Source organism: Gopherus flavomarginatus, chromosome 7 (genome assembly GCF_025201925.1).
Source record: "Gopherus flavomarginatus isolate rGopFla2 chromosome 7, rGopFla2.mat.asm, whole genome shotgun sequence".
In the NCBI taxonomy this organism is placed as follows: Eukaryota; Metazoa; Chordata; order Testudines; family Testudinidae; genus Gopherus; species Gopherus flavomarginatus.
In genome coordinates this window covers 56,130,916-56,153,940 of record NC_066623.1, presented here as the reverse complement: position 1 = coordinate 56,153,940, position 23,025 = coordinate 56,130,916, and the positions used below count along the sequence as shown (strand labels likewise).

At 47.4% G+C, this 23,025-nt stretch overlaps 1 protein-coding gene across 1 annotated transcript; it reads left to right on the top strand.

The window, feature by feature from the left end:
* The first annotated feature begins 1,110 nt into the window (after positions 1-1,110).
* On the top strand, positions 1,111-22,213 carry KIAA0040 (KIAA0040 ortholog). Its single transcript, XM_050963441.1, has 2 exons — positions 1,111-1,199; positions 18,858-22,213. The coding sequence occupies exon 2, from the start codon at positions 18,973-18,975 to the stop codon at positions 19,294-19,296; it is 324 nt and encodes a 107-aa protein (XP_050819398.1). The 5' UTR covers positions 1,111-1,199; positions 18,858-18,972; the 3' UTR covers positions 19,297-22,213.
* The last annotated feature ends 812 nt before the right edge of the window (positions 22,214-23,025 follow it).

Below are 23,025 nucleotides of genomic sequence, written 5' to 3'. Positions count from 1 at the left end.
CCCCTACAGTGTGTTACCCAGCTTGTTCTGTTAATGATACAGTACCTTACTCAGGGAAGCAGCTACCAGATCTCTCTCCACATACACCTTTACCCCAATGTAGCGCTGTCCTCGGGAGCCAAAAGATCTTACTGTGTTATAGGTGAAACCATGTTATAGCGAACTTGCTTTGATCCACTGGAGTGCACAGCCCCGCCCCCCGGAGCACTGCTTTACCGTGTTATATCCGAATTCGTGTTATATCGGGTCACATTATATCGGGGGAGAGGTGTATCTTGGGGTGTGTATATATCTTTGTGAGGGGGTATCTGTATGTGTGCGCACTGGTCTCTCTCTCTGCCTGTAGCATGTGTCTATGGATAGCATGTCTGTGTATGTGTGTTGTGTATGCTGTGTGTACAGCGCATGGATCTGTGTGCAGTAGTGTCTCTCTGCTTATAGCATGTGTGTGTTCTGTATGCCTGTGTGTATAGCACATGGCTCTGGGTGCTATACACACAGTGTATAGCTTGTGTGTGTGGCTCTGTGTACCTGCGGCTTGGGTGTCTCTCTTCCTGGTAGCATGTGTGCCTGTGGCTAGGATGTACCTGTTGCCTTGTGAGATAGCACGTGCCTACGTGTTGTGGGGTGCGTCTGTGGGAGGTGGTGGGTTTTCTTACGTGGCTTTGTGCGGCTGGTCCCAGGTGTCTCTTCCTGCAGGATGTGCAGACAGGTCGCTCGTGGCCCAGGGCCTGTACAGTTTGTCCCTTGGCGTGGGCGTGCAGGCGGCGAACGTGGCCAGAGGACAGGTGTCCCCCAGTGGTTTGGGCCCCGTGGGTCAGAAGGGCTGGGGGAGCCTCACGCTGCCGCGGGGGGAGAGGGAGCCAGCCAGAGCAGAGACTCAGAGAATCTCAGGGTTGGAAGGGACTTTCAGGAGGTCATCTAGTCCAAGCCCCTGCTCAAAGGAGGCCCAATTCCCAACTAAATCAGAGCTGAGCGGGAAAGCTCAAACAGGCAGGGCCAGGGCCTGAGCCCTGCCACGGGGAGCCCCGGGGGCCGGCCTGAGCCGGCAGCAGCCCCAGGTACCGCGCGGAGGGCGGGCAGGGCAAGGGGCGGAGCGCTGGGAGGCCGCTGGCAGCAGAACCGTCAGCTCACCACTTCCTCTGGCTGCTGCGAAACTTCTCAGGAGGCGGCAGCGGCGGCGCCTCGGGGAGCTGCAGGTAAGCTGCTGGCGGCCGTGCCGGGGCGTGTGGACGCAGCCGCGGGGTGCTCCCGGGAAGCGACTCCCCGTGGGAGCGCTCGGTCCCCGCGCCCTGCGCTCGCAGCCCGGGGGCTGACGGAGCGGGCAGCCTGGGACTCCTTTTAGCCAAGGCACGCTCCCGGGGCTGGGCGGCCATCGCCGGGAACTAGCTAAAGCATTGTCCTCCTTTAGCTAAAGGGAAACTGAGGCACGGCAGCGGCGCTCAGGGGTTTCCCTGAGGTCCCGAGCGCCGGAACGCAGCATGCAGCCTGAGCGCCCCCACCCTCAGGTCGGTAAACAGCACTGAACCTATGCAGCAGCCAGCTGTCAGCACTGTGGTCCAGCCCATAGGGCACTGGATTGAGAGGCAGAACAGCTGGATCTGCCACTGGCCTTGGCAGGTGACCTTGGGCACATTACTTCCCTGCTCCGTCCTCAGTTTCACCACCCCATTTGCTGGTCTGGTCTATTCCACTATAAAATCTTTGGGCCAGGGACTGTGTAATGGGGCCCAGAGCTCGGTTAGGGCCTCTGGCTACTACTGGTTTCCAAGTAAATAATAATAATAAGATGCTGCTGCTCTGGATTCTCCACTGTTATTTGGCTGTGAGCTTGGAAACAGCCATGCACAGCAGATTCAAAAAGTGGGAGCTGCCATTCCTCAGCACTGTACTGGGATGGGTGGGAGTTGGTTAGCTTCATTGTTAAAATGGCACATGCTGAACCTTTTAGCACAGTTGCCCTTGTTTATAATGAACAGCTCCAGGGTCCCTGACTTGGTATTGCCCTGGGGCTGTCTCCACTATGAGCAGTTCAGACGTAAGGGGACACATCCTCTCCCCTCTGTGAGCTGGCCAAAAGGTCTCCTAATTCCAACAGGAGAGACCCTGTGTCCCCCATATCTGCCTGGGCCCTTCTCCCATTCCAGCAGCTGGAGCTCAGAGGGGTGTGGAAACTGACATGAGCTGTGAAGTAGAATTTCTTTCTAAATTAAATTCCTTGAGTTTTAAGCGGCGAGGGGCATCTCTCCCAGAGCTCAGATGCCTTTGCTGGGAGCTGAGCCTGGTGTACAGGGAATCTTTGACCCACAGTTGTTACAAACATTCTTCTGCATTGTCTGTGCCAGTCAGAGGCCCTATCTGGCCTAGCCTACCTAAAGGAGGCCAGCCTGCTATCATTCAGGGATCCCAGTTCAAGACTCAACTCATACTCAGCTTCTTTTAACGTGTATCTTGACTTTAGTAAGGCTTTTGATACTGTCTTGCATGATCTTCTTCTAAAACAAACTAGGGGAACACAACCTAGATGGAGCTACTATGAGCTGAGTGCGTAACTGTTTGGAAAACAGAGAGTAGCTATCAGTGGTTCACAGTCAAGCTGGAAGGGCATATCGCGTGGGGTGCCAGAGGGATCAGTTCTTTGTCCAGTTCTGTTCAATATCTTCATCAGTCATTTAGATAGTGGCATAGACTCAGAGAGTACACTTATAAAGTTTACGGACGATACGAAGCTGGGAGAGGTTGCAAGTGCATTGGAGGATAGGATTAAAATTCAAAATGATCTGGACAAACTGGAGAAATGGCCGGAAGTAAATAGGATGAACTTCAATAAGGACAAATGCAAAGTACTCCACCTAGGAAGGAACAATCTGTTGCACATATCCAAAATGGGAAATGACTGCCTGGGGAGGAGTACTGTGGAAAGGGATTCGGCGGTCATAGTGGATCACAAGCAAAATATGAGTCAACAGTGTAACACTGCTACCAAAAAGAAAAAAAAAAAAACACAACACAACATACATTCTGGGATGTATCAGCATGAGTATTGTAAACCAGGGGTTCTCAACCAGCCCAGGAGCTACATTAACTCATCTAGATATTTGCCTAATTTTACAATAGGCTACATAAAAAGCACTACCAAAGTCAGTACAAACTAAAATTTCATACAATGACTTGTTTGAGCTATATACTATACACTGAAACATAAGTATAATATTTATATTCCAAATGATTTATTTTATAATTATACTGTAAAAATGAGAAAGTAAGCAATTTTTCAGTAATAGTGTGCTGTGACACTTTTTTCTATTTTTAGGTCTGATTTTGTAAACAAGTAGTTTAAGTGAGGTGAAACTTGGGTAGGCAAGACAAGTCAGACTCCTGAAAAGGGTACAATAGCCTGGAAAGATTGAGAGCCACTGTTGTAAGCAAGATACAAGTAGTAATTCTTCCACTTTACTCTGTGCTGATTAGGCCTCAGCTGGAGTATTGTGTCCAGTTCTGGGAGCCACATTTCAGGAAAGATGTGGACAAACTGGAGAAAATCCAGAGAAGAGGCAACAAAAGTGATTTAAAGGCCTAGAATACATGACCTGTAAAGGAAGACTGAAAAAAATAGGTTTGTTTAGTCTGGAAAAGAGACGACTGGGGGACGGACACACATGATAACAGTTTTTAAGTACCTAAAAGGTTGTTTACGAGGAGGTAGGAGGTAAATTGTTCTCCTTAACCTCTGAGGCTAGGACAAGAAGCAATGGGCTTAAATTTCAGCAAGGGAGGTTTAGGTTGGACATTAGGAAAAACTTCCTGTCAGGATGGTTAAGCACTGCAATAAATTGCCAAGGGAGGTTGTGGAATCTCCGTCGTCCTTGGAGATTTTTAAGAGCAGGTTAGACAAACACCTGTTAGGGATGGTCTAGATAATACTTAGTCCTGCCATGAGTGCAGGGGACTGAACTAGATGACCTCTCAAGGTCCGTTCCAGTTCTATGATTCTGTGCTTCCTGGAATGATGGAGACTGGTCACACTGTGAAGGCAAAAGTGTGTAGGCCCTGCCCAAGGGGAAGAGAATGGGGATGTTTCACTTCCATTCTGTCCCCCTGCTCAACAAAATTTCATTCCCAGTTTGCAGCACTGGTGTTCAGGGCAGAGTTTTGTGACAATGCTGGATGTGCCCAAGCCCAGGGTGCACTGGTGCTTGCATTTATGGCTAGCAGCAGTGCTGCAGAACAGATACAAAACATTGTATTGACAAGGCCTCTGGGGCTGATCTGGGAGTAGCTTGGTGCACGGGAGAAGTGCAGCCATCTCTAAGCCAGGGTATTCATCAAGCAGAGGCAGGGCACCTCAGGCTCCCAAAAGGAGGCTGGAGAGAGACTCGAGAGGTGGGAATAGCAGGAGCAGGGCTGCCCAGCCTTCAGCCAGTCTGAGTGTCTAAACACACTTCAGTGCTTTAGAGTTTTGTTGATGAAAATCTGCCTTTTCCCCCAGAGTACTGGAACATGGGTCAGAACAAGAGCTTTGCTGAGCATGAGGGTTTCAGTTCACAGGGAGTCGCAAGATCTAGAGAGGGGCTGAGCCATAAATTTTAGCTCCAATGTTGCGGGGGCGGAGGGGTGGCTGGCGAGTGCAGATCCCAAGACTGCTGATTCTAGCCAATCTCTTATTAGAACTTTTATTGTCAGTTTCACACAGACAATTCTCAGTAAGGATTGATGCCCCATAGCTCCAAGCAATATTCAGCTAAAGCCTCCAAGATTCACAGGGCTACCACCTCAAACCTTCAAGTAACCCAGAGGAGTCCTCCCAAAGGGCTTGCAAGCTTTGGTAAAACTTACAGCAAACCCACCCAAGTTTCAGATCATCAGAAAGAAAAATGTAAGCAGAGGAGTCATGCCAGGTCGATTATGAGTTTTGCATAGATCTAGCCAGAGCTCATGAGAGCCATCAATTAAATATAGCCTGTGTAAATACACTGCTACCTCGATATAACGTCACCCGATATAACACAAATTTGGATATAACGCGGTAAAGTGATGCTCCGGAGGTGCAGGGCTGCACACTCCGGTGGATCAAAGCAAGTTCAATATAACACGGTTTCACCTATAACGTGGTAAGATTTTTTGGCTCCGAAGGACAGTGTTATATTGAGATAGAGGTGTACATGGAACCTATTCAAGTCACCAGAAAAGCTCTAACAGACTGTGGGAAGGGATGATTCCTATACAGAGATCAGCTGGTATCAAATAGATTCATCAATGCTTATTAGGGCCCCACTCCTGCAATAAGCTCCATGCAGGTGAATCTCTGCTGGATTGGAGCCTCCAGGCCATGAACAATAGATACTAGATAGATACACTAGGGAATGGTATTTTATAGCATATTGTGAAGGATAGACCATCTACTAAATCTCATTTTAGAAGCTGTTTTGGACAAAGTTCATTAATAACATTACGAGCATACAAAGTCAGATAGAAACAGTATCATTTTGTTTGAAATTATTATAAAAAGGGTCAAACTGATCGTTCTTTAATTTTATTGCACTATCAGTATCTACATCCACAGATTATATGTCTGGGCCTGTGCATGCTTCTATGGTTAAATTTTCAAAATAGTTTCACTCTTAACCTTGTGTTTTTAAACATTCATAACTTCCAAATTATTCACCTCCGGGAAAAAAATTATTTATGCTTGGCTTGTCTGATTTTTTCCGGGAGGCAGGGGAGGGAAGATTGATCAAAATCTCTTGAGCTGTTTGTGAGCTCTGGAAGGGCGAAGGGAACATACTAGTCACCATTTCAAAAACACCCTAGCCAGGCTCTCTTAGGTAATGTTACAAGAAAACCCACTGAATGTGAAACTTGCACTGACCATGAGCAATGAAACATTTCCTTAAGGCTGCAGGTATGCGCTGAAAAATAGCCCCAGTACATAGGTGTGGCAAGTTAAGTCCGTGTTGGTCCAATCAAAGAACTTGCAAGTGTAACATCGACAGACTCCAGTTGTTGGCAGGCAGGATCGAACCAGGGACCTCTGGAGTTTAGTGCATGAGCCTCTACAGCATGAGCTAAAAACCAACAAGCTATAAAGCAGACTCATTTCATCTCTCTCTTAAGTGGTCTCGGTGCCACTAGATGGGACAGAACATACCCAGAAGGTGTGGGTGTTACACAAGTTGTTCTGGTGAAGTCAGCAGAGCCATGTACCATGTTTAGTCATTTAGACCTGTGCAAAGGAGAAGGGGGGGAACACCGCCAGATAAGAATGCTAGCACTTTGCACCAGTGTAATGGTGCAGGGCGGGGCAATAGAGGTTAACCCCTAAATTAGACCTTGTCTGCGTTAAGAAAACATGCGTCAGTGCAAGTGCATTGATCTGGACTTGTTGATACAGAGACTTTGTATGCGGCAAGCCAGGGTGTAAATCTACAGCGCTCTAGCCCACTCCTTACTAACTGACCACATGCAATCTGCTAGTGCACTTTGACCTTTTAATACACAGTAGTGGGGTCCACCCGGTCAATGCACAACAAGCAAGTCCACTGTAGATTTACACCCCGGCTTGCCATGCACTAAGTCTCTGAGCAGAAAAGCCCTTACGCTGGTGCAAACTCCAAATGCAGGCAGGTTGTTCTGGCACAAAGTGGGATATGTAGTGTAGCTTTTTGATAAATTACCCAATTAAAGTACATAATAAGTCCCACTTTGGGGCAGTGCATCCCCCTACATCTCCATTATGGGTTTGCAGTGGTGCTAACTACATCCATGCAGTTACACCAGGGCAAAATTTATCTTAAATGTAGACAGGATCTTATATGTATATATTTCATAGAGTCTCAGATTCCAAGGCCAGAAGAGACCATTGTGAATATCTAGACTCGCCTCCTGCATAGCACAGGCTAGTGAACTCCTCCCCCACCACCAATTATTTCTAGAGCAGAGCTTTTAGAAAAACAGCCCATCTTGATTTAAAAATTGTCAGTGATGGAGAAAAATCCATGATGACACTTGGTGAATTGTTCCAGTGCAGGGCAGGGAATTGCTCAAGCCATTACCCTCCAGATTTTAAGTTTTCTATTTTTTTCCCATTCCACTCCCTTAAGAACAGCCACCCACCTCTAGGATATTAAATATACAAAGCGTCAGCTTTGTAAGAATAAGCACTCAAAAGTCACCATATTCCACAAGCTAAAGCCCCAGTTCTGCAAAGGAATCCAGACGAGCCTTCAAGGAGTCCTGGTGAAATGAGACATTAGAGCATGTCTTCATGGATCAATTTGTAGGACTGGGGCTTGAGGTTGCTGCAGTCCTGTTAACTTGGCCACATTATACAGATGTAGTGCTTTCCAGTCTTTTCCCTCTTGTTCAGTGTAAACCTCAAACTTCTTTTTTAAAATATATGTTTACTACAAAATATACAGGATGTGGCCAACTCATGTTGCCGGAACAACTTTTATAATTTTAAATTTCCTGACACTTTTAGTGCTTGACCTTGCAACCTTTACATAGAATCAATGCTAATTATTTGGGGTTTGTAGGTCCAAGTTGTCAAATGAAGATCTCTAAAATTAGATGCTTAAATCCACACTGAAGTACCTAAATAAGTGACTCCCCCCCCGGGTGCAGAGCACCTGCAGCTCCTGTTAAAGTTAATGTCAGCAATGAGTGTCCAGAACCTTTGAAAATCAAGTCACATCCTTTATTTAGGAACGTAATTTAGACAACTAAGTTTGACAATTTATAGATGAGACACAAAAAACACAAACATATCCTATTGATACATCAAGTAGGTGCCTAAAGCTCTCATTGCAGCAAATTCTTCAAGGCCAAGTTACAACAAACTTTTCTCTGACTCATTCCTACTCCATGCCTAGTGCTGTGAAAGGGTCATTATAATGCACTCATTTCTCTCTTCCATAACTGCTTTACAAGTGAACTAAGTGGCTCTCCTGAAATCAGGGCTCTGATTGCATTTGCACAGTACCTGCTTGTACCATCTTCAGGTCTAATCAGTTCTGACATCCTCCCAAAAAAACTCTGACTATCCAAATGAATCAGTCTGTAGCTCCCCCTCCTATTCCAGCCCTGAGCACTCAAGACACAGCTCTTCATTCCCAACTTCAGCACCCCCTGCTCCTCCAGACGTGGGCCTGGAGCATCAGAGGAAAGTCAGTTACATTAAAACTTCCCTGCTGGTTTGAAAGGTACATAGGTGGGGATCTGTGCAACAAACCCCTTCTGGCTGCACGGGGGTGAAGACTAGTGAGGCGCACCCTTCAGCAGCCTTACTGACAAGGCTGTTTGTGACTAATCTGAGCAGTGCCAGCTCTAAACTGAAATTTCATAGCCAGGAATGCCAAAAATATTTCAAATGAACCCCCCCAATTATTGCACTAACAATCTTCATCTACAGAGCAAAACGCAACAGGAGCTCTAAATAATCATTTAAAGTCATTTGGGTGTCAGGCTTAACGGAGGATCAGATCAGGACCCTGACAACAAGGCCTTATGGGTGTGTAAAGAGCCCCCTACTTCCCTGGGCCAAGTACCTGTGTTCCTAGTAGCTGTGTGGGGAGAGAACTTCTGCAGGCTCCACCTCCCACAATGCATCACCAGCACAACTGAGCCAGCACGGAGGGGGGAAGTGATTTATACCTCACCAGATCCAGGGCTGATGCATGTTACTTCCCCTTTGAGTAAGGAGGAGAACGAGAACCACAGTCTGGATTGTGGCCTGCTCCTCAGGCAGCACAGCTGCACCCTGCCCCTTACTCAGTTCTTGTGGCAAGAAATTAGGGTCCGCTTGGGCTAGACACTTTACACACACATTAAGAGTCACATTCAGCTATGTTTTAAAGGGAAAAGACAGCCATGACAACATTTTAAACAGCTCTGCTTTACTATAACCAAGTAATCATAATTTGAAAAAGAAAATTCCAAACCCCTTAAAACTTCCAAGACAGTAAATATAAAGTGTCTCAATGCAGGAATTAAAACATACATCCTGTTTTGTCTACAATTACTTTTCTTATGGAGTAGAGTGTTATGTGAGTCTGACTTCCTGTTTCTGGGTAAATGGCAATACAGCTTCACATACAGAATATCCAGACAAAAACATGATATTCTGTTTGTTTGTTTTGCAGATTGATTACTGTTTTTTTACAGTTCCACAAGGATAAAGTCAATAGAGAAATACAATCAGTTCTAAAAATTACCTTATTTACAGGAGGCTCAGGGAGTGGGTGGCTGGGGGGAGGGATGAGTGTTGGTATTCTAATATTTTAAACAAGAGGCTCTCACATTTACTCCCATGATGCCCCTGTGCAGGAGGGTGGGAATCTAGACACTCCAGTGAGACACTGTTGTCTAATAGATAGGGCACTGGTCTGAGACAAGGGTTCTATTCCCATCTCACCCACTGGTGTGCTGGGTGACCTTGGACAAGTCATGTCACTTTTCCTTGCCTCAGTTTGCCTATCTATAAAATGGGGATGTTAATACAACTCTTTTCTGAAGCACTTTGAGATCCACTGATGAAAAGCTCTATATATGAGCTAGGTATGTCATTCATTTGTTTTCCTATTTAAATAAAAAAGACTTTAAATAACAATAATCAAGGAGAGAGTCACCAAACTTGACTGAAGCAACATTTTACTGCAAGTGTTCATTCCCTATTGTAGCTTATTAATGTTATTAGTTGTTTCCATTACAGTAACCCTAAAGGTCCCAACTGAGATCACAGCCCCATTGCGTTGGGCCCCGTACATTCACAATACCGAGGCAGTCTCTGTCACGGAGTCCCCAGGTGATGCTCTGGAACTGCGCCCCACAAAGCCAGTCAGGACTTTGGGGAGCCTCCTCTCCCTTGGAGCAGACTGTCTTCAGGGCAAGAAGCTCACATGGCTTCACCTTCCTGGGTCTGACCTTGGAGCATTCAGCATATGCTCCTCTGTGCGCTTCCCACAGCAAGTCTGCCCAGGCGGGGTCCTGGGGAAGCCACAGGGTCCTGCACGCGCACCCACTTCGCAGTCAGACGTGACTCTTAGCCAGCCAGTAAAGCAGAGGTTTATTAGATGACAGGAACACAGTCTAAAACAGAGCTTGTAGGTACAGAGAACAGGATCCCTCAGCCAGGTCCATTCTGGGGCCCAGCGAGCCAGACAACCGCGTCTGCCCTCACTTCCTGTCCCCAGCCAGCTCCAAACTCAAACCCCCTCCAGCCCCTTCTTCTCTGCGGAGTTCCTTTCCCAGGCCAGGAGGTCACATGACCTGTTTGTTCTCCCACACCTTTAGCATCCCCTTGCAGGGGGGAAGGACCTGGGCCATTAGTTGCCAGGAGACAGCGTGTCAGCCAAAAGCTGAGGTACCCACACAGTATTCAGAGGAAACATTAAGAACAGTCCCCGTTCATCACAGTCTCTTCCTCTAGATTTTGGCCCACTTAATTAAATCCAGCTCCAGCCATTTAGGCCTTCACCCTGATGCAATGGTTCTCAGGTGCACTCCTACAGTTAGGCCTTTAAAGGGTGCACCAGAATCCACAAATGTACCTTGGGTCTATGCCAGACAGGTACATAAATCCAGATCTGTTTTTTCCATCACCAGGGGCTACTCCCACAGTCCATCCCTAGTAGCACAGAAATCTTGTGGGGGGGATCTTCACCCAGTTCCAAGTGAGCAAACCGACAGAAGGCAGCTTCATTTGTAACTGCCATAGGGAAATTCCAGGCTAGAATTTTTGCCCTCCCTTCCTCAGCACCCCATATATGGTAGTTTTCCTCTATAGTTTCCTTCTTACCTCAGGTGAGGTGTGGACTGTGATGGAGTGTGCTGTGTACATACGTGTGCCGGTCTGTATGGCACACGCACACACCAGGCCCCACATGTGTGGGGAGGCATGCAGTATGCAGGTTTTGGCCAGATTGGTCCCCTCTACAGAACTTAGTAACTGGGGTTGCCCTGGTGCGATCCAGCTGGCTTTTGCCAGTAACCCATAGGCATTGGAAGGTAAATGGGGACATTGCATGCCCTGCGGGGACACATGGACGGATACAGGCATTTAGCTCCTCTCAGCCTTGCCAGCCATTCCAGTTGTGACACTCTGTATTGGTGCTGGAAGGAAACCCTCCCCCAAGCTCTTTGGGGCTGAGGCAGCTCCACTTTACCACCACCCTGCATTGCCAGGTGGTGACACTTCCCTCCAGATGGGAGGGTCCCACAGTAGGATGCAGACATCAGGCATGACAAGTTTGTCCCAAAGGCTGCCCTCGGCAGGATCGCGTCACAGTAAAAGCTCCTCCTGGCTGGAATGCAGGAAGGAGGAGGAGTGGTGGCTGTGATGGTGTAATCTGTCTGACTGTTGCTAAGGAGGCTGTAGTCACTGTACTTGGCAACTCTCGAGGCTGGAAACCGGGGGAGTAGTTGGACACCAGCCTGGTTTGCCTTCTTTTTTTTCAAATCCTGCTCTACCCACTGCATGCTGTTTAACCCCTAGTTGATGTGCCGTGATGCTGTCCACACTCTATACACCACGGCTTGCAGCATAAAGGATCCAGCCCCACTGTGACAAGGGGCTAAGGTCATTGTCTGTGGACAAATGAAGGCTATTTGTGTATTTGTTAGCTAGTCAGTCCACCTAGTCACAGGTGCCCACAGACACTTGGTCTGCTTGGCTAGGGTACATGGGGTCACCTGTTGATTTGGGAAATGCTGCTCCTGAATGCTTCCAGAAGTGACATCGCTAAGCCAGCCAATCACATTGTGCAAGGCAGTGATGCACTTGCTCCTGGAGGCAATAATAGCTTTCTGTGTGCCAAGGCGTGGCACCAGGTCAGGTGGCCTCATGCTCTATAGAGCCTAAAGAGAGAGAGGGAGTTTTCAGTGTAGCCCGTCTTAAAACATTAATGAATTAAACCTCATGATCCCCTTGTGGGTTAGAGAAGTAGCACTATCCCCCCATGTTACAGGTGGGGAAACTGAAGCACAGAGCAAGTGACTTGCCTAAGGTCACAGAGCACTCAGTGGCAGAGGTAGGGACAGAACCCAGATCTCCTGGCTGCCAGGCCTGTGCCACCAGATCATTCTCCCCAAAAATCTCTCCCCCCTAGTTTTTTGGCCTTTCTGCTTCTGACTCCAGCCACATCGAGGCATTGCAGAGTCATGTGCAAATAAAGCCCTGTGGTTCAAACATGAATGTGCTTAGCAAAGTTATGATGTGTTCACCGCATGCAGATCGGGTTTGGGTTGGCATCACATAATGCACCTGCTCTCAGGGACCACTCAAAATGCAAGCAAGTAGGGTCAGGAGAATGCAAACGCCCTTCCACCCATGTTGTTTTCTGTCATGGCATGGGTTCTCCTGCTGCTACTGCCTGTGAAATACACAGGCAGAGGGCGCCACCTCAGAGAGCCAACTCTGCACCAGAACAGTGACATGGGGCTTGGGGCCAGGATTCAATGTAATGATATTCAGCCAGGGCCAAAGCATCACAGAGCATTTGTGTTTGTATGTGCATGCAGTTAAAGAGGGTAGTTTGCCTAGGTTGACATGGGTCATGAGGAGGCCAGAATCAAGGGACACTACGCAGAAGAATTAATGCCCATCACAGACGCTAGCCTGCTATGGATATAAATTATAACCAACTGTTCCAGGTGGATGCTTCCTTTCCTCTTTAGGGCCTTAGGAGTTACACTGTTTGAGTGGGACATATTGTCAGAAGAGCAGCCTGGTTGTCCACTGGGTGCTGAGTAGAGCTGGCTGCAATTTTTCATTCAGAATTTTTTGACACAAAACATAACACAAAGTTATTTTTAATAAAAAAAATTTGTGTTTTTTCAAAGCAAAAATGTTTGCCAGAATTGTCTATTTCTGATTAAATAAAGGTAGGGGATGTTGTTGAAATACTAAAACTGTTTCAGTTTTTTGGCAACCAAACTCCAAAAATATTTCTGTTTTCAGAAACCAGAACCTGAATATGTCAGCCAAAATTGTCATTTAAAAAAAAAAAAAAAAAGGCTCTTCAAAAAGTTTTTGTTTTTGGCATTTTTCTGTTTTGGCTGCTGAAAATGGATTTAAAAAAAAAAAAAACAAACAAACCAACTACCACCCAAAAAAAAAAAAGGAGAAAATTTTAGATTAAAAGAATAAAAAGTTTGTTTTCATCATAAACTGTTGTTTTCATTGTTAAAAAAATCAAAACCATTTCCCATGCAGCTGTAGTGCTGCAGTGTTTAGAAAATCCAGCTGTAAGTGTCCCAGTGGGAGCAGCTAAGTGCTGAGCACTTTGGAAAAATCTGTCCCGTGTTTTGGTGTTTAAATAAGAGCTGAGCTCTTTTGAAAAATCTAGCTTCCTCAGTGGGTGCTGAGCCCTTGAGAATTTCTCTCTTGGTGTTCTGTGATTCAGCACAAGAGACATGGCCAGGGATGCATCATGGATCTGGATTCCAGACAATGTTTAATGTCCCGGGGCAGAATTTCTAATGGCAGACGTCTTCATTCGCTTTCAGGCCACGCAACGCACCGTGCTGCTGCAGTAGTGCAAAATGGCAGGTCTGACTCGGTGGAGAGTAGGATGTCACTGCAGGCGGAGGGTAGCAAAGGACTGGCCAGGGTGCACACATGGCCCAAGCTGTAGTGAACAGCCCAATTTTAAGCAGACAAAGATGCTCTTTGGCAGATTAACACCTTCTGCAAGGGTGTCACATCCTCCCTGTGGCCAGGCAGGTCAGTGAAAGACTATGAATGGAGAACATAGATGTTGAGTTACTGTTTAGAAAAAGAGACCAGGTTTGCTGTTCGTTAAAACAGAGGATGAGACTGCAAATCCAGAGCCCTAGGCAAGTAGCAGCATCCATCCACTAACCAGATGTACTGGCCCACTGGCCAGATGTACTAGCCAGCACCGCAGACAGAAGCAAAAGGGTAAAACCTTGAGTATGTTTGCTTGTGAGAGATACAGAAAGGGTAAGACAGCAATAAATGCTGCCCACAACGGGACAATAGCAGTACAAGCATGGGTCCTTTAATAAACTAGAGTCCCTGGTGATCCCCAAAATGAACACACCGCAGCAGACATCTCCCATAGTTTAGTAGTTGTAGAACACAAGTGGAGTCAGATAACCGGATTCTGTCTCTGCCACACAGTGTGTGTGAGAGAGGTCTGATTGTCAGAGGAGGAGAACAAGTACAACCCCCACTGAAGCCTCTGAAGTTAGGTGTGGGTGTGTTTAAGACATCCATGCTTGAAAGATATGGACCTTCCCCTCTCTGCCTCAGTTTCCTCTTTCTGTAAAACAGGAGTTCCAATACTCACCCTACCTCCCAGAGAGGCTGTGGGACTTGAGTTGTTAATGCAGGCCAAGCCCTTTAATAAATAACAATACTTAGCTCATATAGCAGCTCTTCAGCCAGAGATCTCAAAGCACCTTGTAATCCTTGAGTGGAAAACACTCAGTAAGCATGAGTTTCGAGTTATTAGCCTGTAAGTCACTTGCCAGTTCTCCTAGCAGCTATCGGACCACAATCCCAGCATCATCCTTAACCTGGTCAGCTCTGTGGGGAATCAGCGCCTCCCGAGGCACCGCCTGCTCAGACAGCTCAAACCCATAGGGCAGGGGTTCTCAAACTTTTTTTTGCTGGGACCCTCTTTAAAAAAAAAAAATATTTCAAGCTGTGACAACCCTCTCCCATACCATACTACTCTTACTTTTGCACTGCTGCTGGTAGCAGTGCTGCCACTGGAGCTGGGTGCCTTGCCACCAGATGCTGCTCTTGCACCTCCCCCCACTTCCACAATAGTCTTGTGATCCCCTTTTGGGTCAGGACCCCCAGTTTGAGAAACACTGCCATAAGGGCATTACCTTATACAGCCCCTAAAAGGGCTTTGTTAGGTCTCTGGGCAGGCTGAGTGTGAACCCAAGAAGTGGAGCCAGCCCTCTGACCTTGCCCCAGGAAAAGGTAAGCTTTCCTGAGGGAACCTGCAGGTCAGCAGAACCTTGCCCTCTCCCCCAGGGAAGGAAACCTTACAAGAGGCCACAAAAATGCTGCTCTTCCTCCTCCACAGCCCCACCCACTTCTTGCAACAATTGCTAGATGAGTCACAGTGGCTACATCATCTGTCAAACTCTGCCCTGGGTCAAAGAGACGCACTCATCCCACCGCATTTTCTGCCACTCTTCGTTAAGTGACTTGAGCTCTGGCTGAAAGATTCCTCTCTGATATTCCTGGAGACTGAGGTCCTCTGTTAATGTAGCCACAAGGGCATGCTTCTCCCATCTACTTACCTACCTCCAGACACACTCCAATGCCCACTGTGGTCCATAGAAAGACTCCCACTGATTTCAGTGGGTGTTAGAACAGGCCACATGCACCTCAGGCCATGACCTGCTGGGCTCACTTTGAATTGGGAAAAGAATTGAGTCTACAGCTCATCTCTTGACCTCTCTGCTGAGCCTGCCCACCACAGCCAGTTATAGGGGCTGTGACCCAGACACCTAACCACCGTGGCTGGGTAGATGTTACTACTCTCCCTCAGACAGCCATACAGGCATCTGTCAGTAGCAATGTTCAGTCACCACCAATCTAGACCTGAACCAGTGACCTGGTGATTAAAGACTTTGTATCCCATCCAAGCCCACCAGGAGCCCAGCTACTGTCTGTCAGCTCTAGTCTGAGCAGCCTTCCGTAGAGCTGGCTACTTGCCAAGTTAGACCAAGTAGGACAGCACTAAACTAGCAGTGGGACAAGGGGTAATAAAAAATAAAATAAACCCCACAATTCCCTAGGCACATTGGGGGAATGGGACCATATTTACCTCCCCCCCACACACACACACACGCTCTAAGCAAATGTACCCTTGATTGACAACCACTGGTCTATGTCCCCATGGGGGTACACATTGGTCTTCCAGGGGGTACATCAACTCATCTAGATATTGCCTAGTTTTACAACAAGCTACATAAAAATCCATAGTGAAGTCTGTACAAAGTAAAATTTCATACAATGACTTGTTTGTACTGCTCTATATGCTATACACTGAAATGTAAGTACAATAGTTATATCCCATTTGATATATTTTATAATTATATGGTAAAAATGAGAAAGTCAGCAACTTTTCAGTAACAATGTGCTGTGACACTTTTTTCTATTTTTATGTCTGATTTTGTCAGCAAGTAGTTTTTAAATGAGGTGTAACTTGGGGGTAGGCAAGACAAATCAGACTCCAGGAAGGTATACCGTAGTCTGGAAATGTTGAGAGCCCCTGAAATAGATGATTTTTTGGTTGGTGGCCAAACCAGGAATCCACACACAAAAGTTCGGTTAGTTTTGAACCGAAATTGAATTTTTTTGGTTTCTCTCACCAAAACAAAAAACCAACATTTTTTTTGGATCAAATGAAACTATTCAAATGTTGATTCAAACTGACATTTTCAGAACAAAATGTTGAAACGCTTCATTTAAAAAAAAAAAGTTGAAACTAAGTGTGTTAACATTTTCCCCAAAAAAAAAATTCAGGTGTTTTTCCAGCCAAAGCTATTCGCTTAATTCAACTCAAATTTGTTAAGCATTTCGGTTCCCCAGAAAATGCATTTTTCAGTGAATAGTAAATTCACCCCCCAAAAAAGTTAGTCCAGCTTAACTGCTGGGTCCTCAGGGACTAATCAGAGTGAAGACACAACCCCTGTGGAATCACCTGAAAGCAGGCCTTGTGGATTCATTGACAACTTGCCATCGCCCATATGAAACATGAGGGTAACGACTAAAGGTAAGAGTTGGACTAGGAGAGGCAGGAGCAATTCAGCAACTGACAAGAAGGAAAAGTGGTCTGGGCTGCTGCCAGGAATGCAGTGCTCTGCTGGTTACATGCACAGCTAGGGAAATGCCATTGTTACGTCAACTTTTGTTGAAACTTGTGGGAGGGAGAACCATTATCCACTGTACAAAAAACCTCGACTGCGAGAAACATTCAGTTAAAAAATAAAACTGAGGGCTGCAGGGAGTGGCTGGCTCGGGGGATGAGCAGTGGGCTACAGAGCCTTTAACTTCAGAGTCACAAGTTGAAATCTAGCGCTGGTCTGCACAGGCTGAGCAATGTTACTATCTAAATGCTGTAGGTGTGTGTACACTGCAATCCGAGCGGTGATTGCAGCTCAGGGAGGCAAACCCTTGCTAGGTTTACCCATGCTAGAATGGCTAAAAAATAGCAGTATAGATGTTGTGCAAGCCCGCTGGAACCCTGGGTGTGTACTTACATTGCTAGCCTGTGCTACCACTTCTACACTGCTGGTTTAGCCACCTTTCTACCCAACCTGCAATCACACCTTCGACTGCAGCGCAGACGAATCCTGTGTGGTAGTCTGTATGCTGGAGGGGTCAGCCCACTTTCTGGTCCTCATTACAGAAGCCACCATCACAGTCTCAGCCCAGAGGTGAACTGCCAAGTGCACGGTGTAGGCTGTACTCGAAGCTCACCAGAAGCAGCTGTCGTGGAAAGACTAGAGACTCCCAGCTAAAGCCTCACCAACGTCTACCCCAAGTGCAAGGCACACTTCCTCGACCTGCCTTCTCCCACCTCAATGCAGAGCTGCATGCACTTAAAAAAACCCTACCCAAACAAACACTGCACCACACACACACAGTTCTCTGTTGGCGAAAGGAGGAGAAAGAGAATGACCCACACACAACAAACATGAGTCATGTCACATAATGCGTGACTGGAAGATGCTCAGACACTACCATGTTGAGGGCAGCGTAGGAACCTGAATAGAATAGAACTGGCACCCTGCGCTAAATTTCCTTTGCAAGAGATCATTGTAAAAGCAAGTGAAGAATCAGTTTGAAAGTGTCCCTCCCCATCTGCATTGTCTACCATCATTCCACCATTTCAGTTTGTTTTTCCAGCCGCGGACACATTTTCTTAGGGGGCAGTGACCCACATAGACGTACAGCCCAGTAGTCAAGGTAGGAATGAGCAAGCCTCAAAAGGTCTCAAGAGTCGGTCCAGATAAAGCATTCACACATTTGGATAACTATCTTATCCTCTCCAGGAGGGAAACCTCATGAGATCAGCCTCTCTCATGTATTTCACTGCCTCTGGTCTCCAGGGGAACGCAGAAGCACGGAGCTCTGTGACAAGGAAAACTGGATGAAAAACGTTGTTCAAAGTAGTTTGAATTTATTAGATATTCTTATTAATTCTTATTAGAGCTGAGCCCATAACAAAAGCCCAGACCCAAACACTCCCCAAATTCTGGGAATTCCCGTATACAAACATAATGTCTCTAGTGCTTGTTATATTCAAAGCAATACGTCCACCTGCAGCTCAGACCCTATGCTGCCATGCCAGAGGCAGGAGTTTGATGCCTGACTCTGGTTCCATTCAGCCTGATCCAGAAGGGGTATGGGAATATGTTGCAAGAAGCACTTTCAGTCTTCAGTCAGGAGGAGGGGATCCATGGGCTTACTCTCCCAAAGTCCTGTCGTTCAGCAGAAGAATAGCCTAGGCAGTGTAAGCCAGCCCCCTCAGAACTCAAGCCCTTCGGGGAACTTAGTAGTTTTAGGAAGACAGCTACAGTATTGGGTTTACACTGTTGCTGCAGCCAGTGGGGAATTCTTTGGGAACCTAGACCATAGCAGGTTTGCTGGAGGCTCCTCAGCATTGCTGGGCGGAAGGTCTGCGTGATTCAGCCCACAGACCAAGCATCGCGAACCACTGCCCTTTTGGGAGCTGCAAACTCATCTCTGAAGCTGGCTGAGTGCTCACCGGGCTGGCAGGCCCCATGGGGAGCATTCAAGCTTTGTTGATCAAACGTGGATTTCAGGGCAGCCTCCTGATTTCCTGTTGTTTCCTCTGTCTTCACAGGCACTGACCAGAGCTGCTGCTGGGTTCCATTTGCCTTCCCTCAGGGCTGAACCCCCAGCAAGGGGACTTCACCAGCCGCAGGTGGGGAGAACGGGTGTCCAGCCAGCCAACTGCCATGGAGCGGGTCAGCTCCTTCTTCGACTCACTCTGGAATCTCATTCACACCAAGCACCAGGAGGGCATCTTCAACACTGTCTGCCTGGTCGTGCTGTTGGGGCTGCCCTTCCTCGTCCTCCTCGTCCTCCTCGTCCTCTGCTGTCACTGCTGCTTCTGTAGACGGCAGGGCAAAGGCAGCGGCAATGGCAGCAGCAGCAACGGGCAGGTCCCAGCAGAGAGGAACAAAAAGAGGAAGAAGAAGAAGAAGGGTGAAGAGGACCTGTGGATCTCGGCTCAGCCCAAGCTGCTCCTGCTGGACAAGACACCGTCACTGCCCGTCTAGTCGGAGGCACAGAGCAAAGACCCTCCTCCCAGTGAGACCTTCTGGCCATGTGCCGCAAGGAGCTGCTGTGATGGCTCCATCTCCTTCGATAACGACTTTAAAACCGGGACTTTCAGGACAAGCCAAACAACTAGTGAGAGCACAAAGACATCACTAGAGGGCACACAGTCCAGCATATCTTTACGTGCACAGCCAGCATTGCACTAGGCAGCGTCCTCCAGGACACACACACCCATGTGCACAAGAACATGCGTGCGCCCACACGTACCAGCATTCATGCAGCTATGAGCACATGGATATTCACCTTCATGTGCACAACATACCTGCACTCCCATGCAGACACGCCCAATGTCACGTGCACAAAGCCACGCGTGCCTAGTGACGTGCACCCTGATGGGCACATGTACACAAGAACATACACACATGCACTTGAAAATGAACCCACCCTGGCATTCCTCTGCACAGAGATGAGCACAAGGTTACAGCACAGTGAAAAGGGTTTTCCTTCACACCCTGGCAAGTTATTGCTTCACAGCTCCTGAAGACACAGGTATCCAGCCCACTGCCAGAGCTTCCCACGAGGCTTCCTAATCCAGCCCTGCCTTACAGACCAAAAGATGCTCCCCCAAGGCAGCAAAGCAGCCGCCCCTACTGCTGGCAGCCATCCCCAGAACAGAGGATGGCAAGAACAGATCAAACGTGGCACAGTAAGGGACTGAAACTTTTGCACTGGCACTACAAAGCCCGTCTAAGACTGGCCTCAGTGTAGACTGGTCCTTTGGCAGCTTATTCTGCTGCAGGGAAGGTGGCTTCATTTCTGTACTGCAGCGAGAGAGGAGACTCCAGCTGATGCCGCACAGAAGTTTGGTTCCAGCATTAGAGTTATTTATTTAATGACTACTAGAAAGGGTTCATTCGTGGACCAAAGGCCCATGTATACTATTCGGGCCCCGGAACAGTGACTCCATGCAATAATTTAGGCCATACACCCCCCAGCGCTCTAGACACACACCCAGCCAGAGCCACACTCCCACAGACAGACAGACATGCCCATGTAGCACACCCAGACAGTGGTACACACAAATGGGAACACACTGTTGGGGAGTAGCTCCTGCCATCCAGCTGTGCTGCTGGTCCAGGAAGCGTTGCAAGGGCAGCTGGCTCTGGAATACAACACAAAGACGTAGAAGCAGGCCTGAATCCAGATATACTTCATACCTCCTGCCCACCAAAGCTTCCCTCCCTCCCCGCCCAGCTCTAAGAGAGATTGTCCCAAACAGAACCCCCCACACACATTTCACAGATGTGTCTTCCTCCCACTCCTGAGACCTTCCTCTTCTTAAGCAAGGCAGCTCATCCCATCCCTGCAGGTAGCCAGTCAGCAGGCCACAACCATCTGTGGCCCCTGCTCCATCTTTGACCCCACCCATGCCCTTTTTGTCAGCAAAGTCTATTTCCCAGGTGTCCTGCCTGACTCCTCCCCCTCCATGCACTATTGCAGTTATCATCAAGGCTTATTTAAGTCTCATTTACATGGTTTTCAAATAAACAGAGTGGGTGGACACCTCGTCTCATCTGCTCTTCCCAACAAGCCAGTGCAAGAGACAAATATTTTTGCTCTAAAGGCTCTGCTGGGAACATTCTGCTTTAGTTTATTTTTAGCCTCCAGAGCAGACTGCCTAGACAGTTCAAGGAAACACGCAAACCCATCTGGACCAGCCCTGGCAGAGCGTGCCAAACGGCACAGCCTCCAGCATGGCAGACTCTGGTGTGGTGACCTCATCTGCAGCAGGGTGTCTCACCCACCCTCCACTAGAAGAGCTCTCTGCCTCTAGGATACCCTTCTGCTAGAGTATGCAGGCAGCAGGGAGAGCTGACCTGGGGCTTACAGAATTAGCCACTTCTCCTGTGCCCTCAAAGTGCAACCCAGTTTGTCCAACTGTGTCACATCACTTCATGGGGTTTGGCTCTCACTCAGCTATGTTGTTCAGAGCCTCAACCCCAGACTCCTCCTCACTCAGGCCCTTAAGTAGATGCCATTCAGCTCCTTCATTCACTTCACCTCCATTAAAAAAAACAAGGGCCCCCAATTTCAAGGCTGAGAGGATAAGAGTCAGATTTAAGCTTAAACAGCCTTAAGGGAAGCCTGATCCTAGATACCACTCATCCCTAAACTGCCCCAACTTCTGCTCTGAGATATTCGATTATTTCTCTTTCCATTTATAAAATGATGTAATTTTATAATCTCTCTCTCTCACACACACACACACACAGAGTAGGTCAAAGCTAGAGGAAAACATAACTGGAGCTGCAAGTACTTACTGGCTGGCAGAGAGGAGAATATAGCTAGTTGTGACATGGCTGCCTTAGGGCTACAACTGTTTTGCTCTGCCATAGTTAAAAGACTCAGAAAAATGTTTCCTGGGAGGGCGCTCAACCCTGTCAGGACCAGAAAGTCAAAGGAAAAGGCCGTGTCTGCATATCAGCACTCTGGCACGGGCCCAAACCATTAAATCCAAACACACCCAAACTTTGGGGAAGTTCAAAACCCTACCCAAACTTTACAGCCCAAAGCCATCTCTTTAATGGACTGAACCCACCAGCCCAGAACTCCAGCTCCCGATGACTTGGCCCTGTCTCTACCCATCACATACACTCAAAAGAACAAAGCTTAGGAAGCTGCTTGTATGAGAGCCATCATCTTGGCCAATACCAGGGATTGAACCAGCACTTCCAGAACTGAAAGCAAAAGCATCTGTAGCTTGAGCTGCAGAAGAACCATGTCCTCTATGGGTCTGTGTGACACATGCTAACCAGCAGGTTCCATCTGCACAGCCAATGACAAGGCAGTGTCTGATGCATGCTCAGTACACCCTGATAAGGCCCACCTGGGCTCAGGTTCCTCCAGCTAGCTCTGCTCTGCCACTGTGGAGAACAGCCTCTGCCTTGCAAGCAGTTCTTCATGTGCATGGATCTGGATTTCAGCGTCGGCCTCTTCTGCACAGTTCATGCTCAAGAAAAATTTTAAAATAAAACTTTTTTTTCCAAACTCCTGAGAGTGGTTTTGTCTCCAGATCTCAGCCATTTCTTTGTTTGGGAAAATCTTTTTACATCATCTCACTGGCCTTGGATGAGACCTTTGCTGACATCAGTCGAGAGGAATGCTGAAGGGCACCTCTTTTCAGCCAGTCACAGATAAATTATTCTTAAAAGGGCAGTTTCCGATTAGTAATGTTCAATGTGTCTCCTTATTAATGAGTGCAGGCAAATCGCTCTTGGCAGGAAAAAAAGTGGGAGGAGGAAGAGTTATGCTTCTGCTCTGTATGAGTTGGGATGCATGCAGTATTTTCCTTTGTGGGGTTCAGTCGATCTTAGTTCCAGTCTGGTTTAGGTCACAAGTGAGGAAAGCTTAATGGTGCTCATCCAGTCAGTCGCTCATAACTGTTTGTATTGTACATATCACAGACGCACAGATTGAAAAGCTGAGCCGAAGTGGAGAGGCCAGAAGAGCTCAGCGTGTTGGCTGTATATGAGGTGCTAAGCATTTTTCAAAATCTGACCTTATTTATATGCAATTTATTTAGGGGTCATGAGAAGAAGTTTTGGAACCAATATAAACAGTATACAAATATAAATTAAACAGTAATAGGTCACCAGGGCCAGATGGGATTCACTCACGAGTTGTGAAGGAACTCAAATATGAAATTGCAGAACTACTAACTCTGGTAT

Coding starts and splice junctions, on each gene's coding strand:
- KIAA0040 (XM_050963441.1), top strand. CDS start 18,973: ATGGAGCGGGTCAGCTCCTTCTTCGACTCACTCTGGAATCTCATTCAC.